This window comes from Etheostoma spectabile, unplaced genomic scaffold (assembly GCF_008692095.1).
Source record: "Etheostoma spectabile isolate EspeVRDwgs_2016 unplaced genomic scaffold, UIUC_Espe_1.0 scaffold272, whole genome shotgun sequence".
Taxonomy (NCBI): Eukaryota; Metazoa; Chordata; class Actinopteri; order Perciformes; family Percidae; genus Etheostoma; species Etheostoma spectabile.
In genome coordinates, this window is record NW_022605576.1 from 1,677,247 (window position 1) to 1,678,286 (window position 1,040).

General features: G+C 39.0%; 1 protein-coding gene across 1 annotated transcript in view; it reads right to left on the reverse strand.

The window, feature by feature from the left end:
- mcur1 (mitochondrial calcium uniporter regulator 1) overlaps positions 1 to 1,040 on the reverse strand; it is a 50,468-nt gene that overhangs the window by 48,668 nt on the left and 760 nt on the right. Inside the window, exons 2-3 of the mRNA XM_032510782.1 lie at positions 335 to 448; positions 139 to 242 (exon numbers count right to left, since the gene is read on the reverse strand). Coding sequence (XP_032366673.1) covers positions 139 to 242; positions 335 to 448 — 218 coding nt within the window. The remainder of the gene's footprint in view (positions 1 to 138; positions 243 to 334; positions 449 to 1,040) is intronic.

The following is a 1,040-nucleotide window of genomic DNA, read 5'->3' on the forward strand; positions in this document are numbered from 1 at the left end:
GTTACATCTTTATGTTTGAAGCCTGAAATGTGTCAAAAGGTTGAAAAGTTCAAGGGGGGCCCAATACTTTCGCAAGGCACTGTAATACTTCTTTCAGGCTTATTTCTGTTTCCATTCAACCTCCAACTCCAGTCTCACCTGCAGCACTTTGGTCACCATGTCATTATAGATGACATCCATGTTAGAGTTCGTCATCCTCACCAGAACTTTAACCATCACCTCAGCTTGCTGAGTTGGGAAGCCTGTTGAGGAAAGCCAACAGCTTGTTATTGACAAAGCAGGGTGATTATATACACATGGTGACATTTCTTTGAAATAACAAAAGAAGCCAAACCGTTTTTCTCAAAGAGTCGCACCACCGCATGCGTATCAAAAAGCAGCTTCCCGCTTTCAGACTTTGGCACGTCTGGGTTCAAATACTGGAGGGCGTTGGTGGAAGTACTCAGCTCTGAAATCAACGATAAGATGGGAGGGGTAAGCCGGGAAATGAAGCATTACCCCGACACTGGACTTATACAGATATTACTTTTCCCTTCCTTTCTTTTTTGCTATAAACACTGCATATTTCATCACTACACATTTCTGTATTTTTGCAACTTCTGTCTACATGTTCTTTAGATTTTAATATTCTTCAATGAAAATGAGAATAATGATACAAAAATGATCATTCCCTCTAATATTGTGAATCATGTAGCAATTGCAATATCAGTCAAAATAATCGCAATTGGATAATGTCCTCAAATGTGCAGCCCTAATTTAAAACATTGCAGATTTATCCTCAGGGTCAGGCTTTAGGACTTTTATTTTGACCGGAAGAGGACTTTTATTTTGACTTGAACGGGACTTTTATTTTGACCTGAAGAGGACTTTTATTCTGACCTGAAGAGGACTTTTATTTTGACGTGAAGGGGACTTTTATTTTGACCTGAAGAGGACTTTTGTTTTTACCTGAACGGGACTTTTATTCTGACCTGAAGGGGACTTTTATTTTGACCTGAAGTGGACTTTTATTTTGACCTGAAGAGGACTTTTATTTTGAC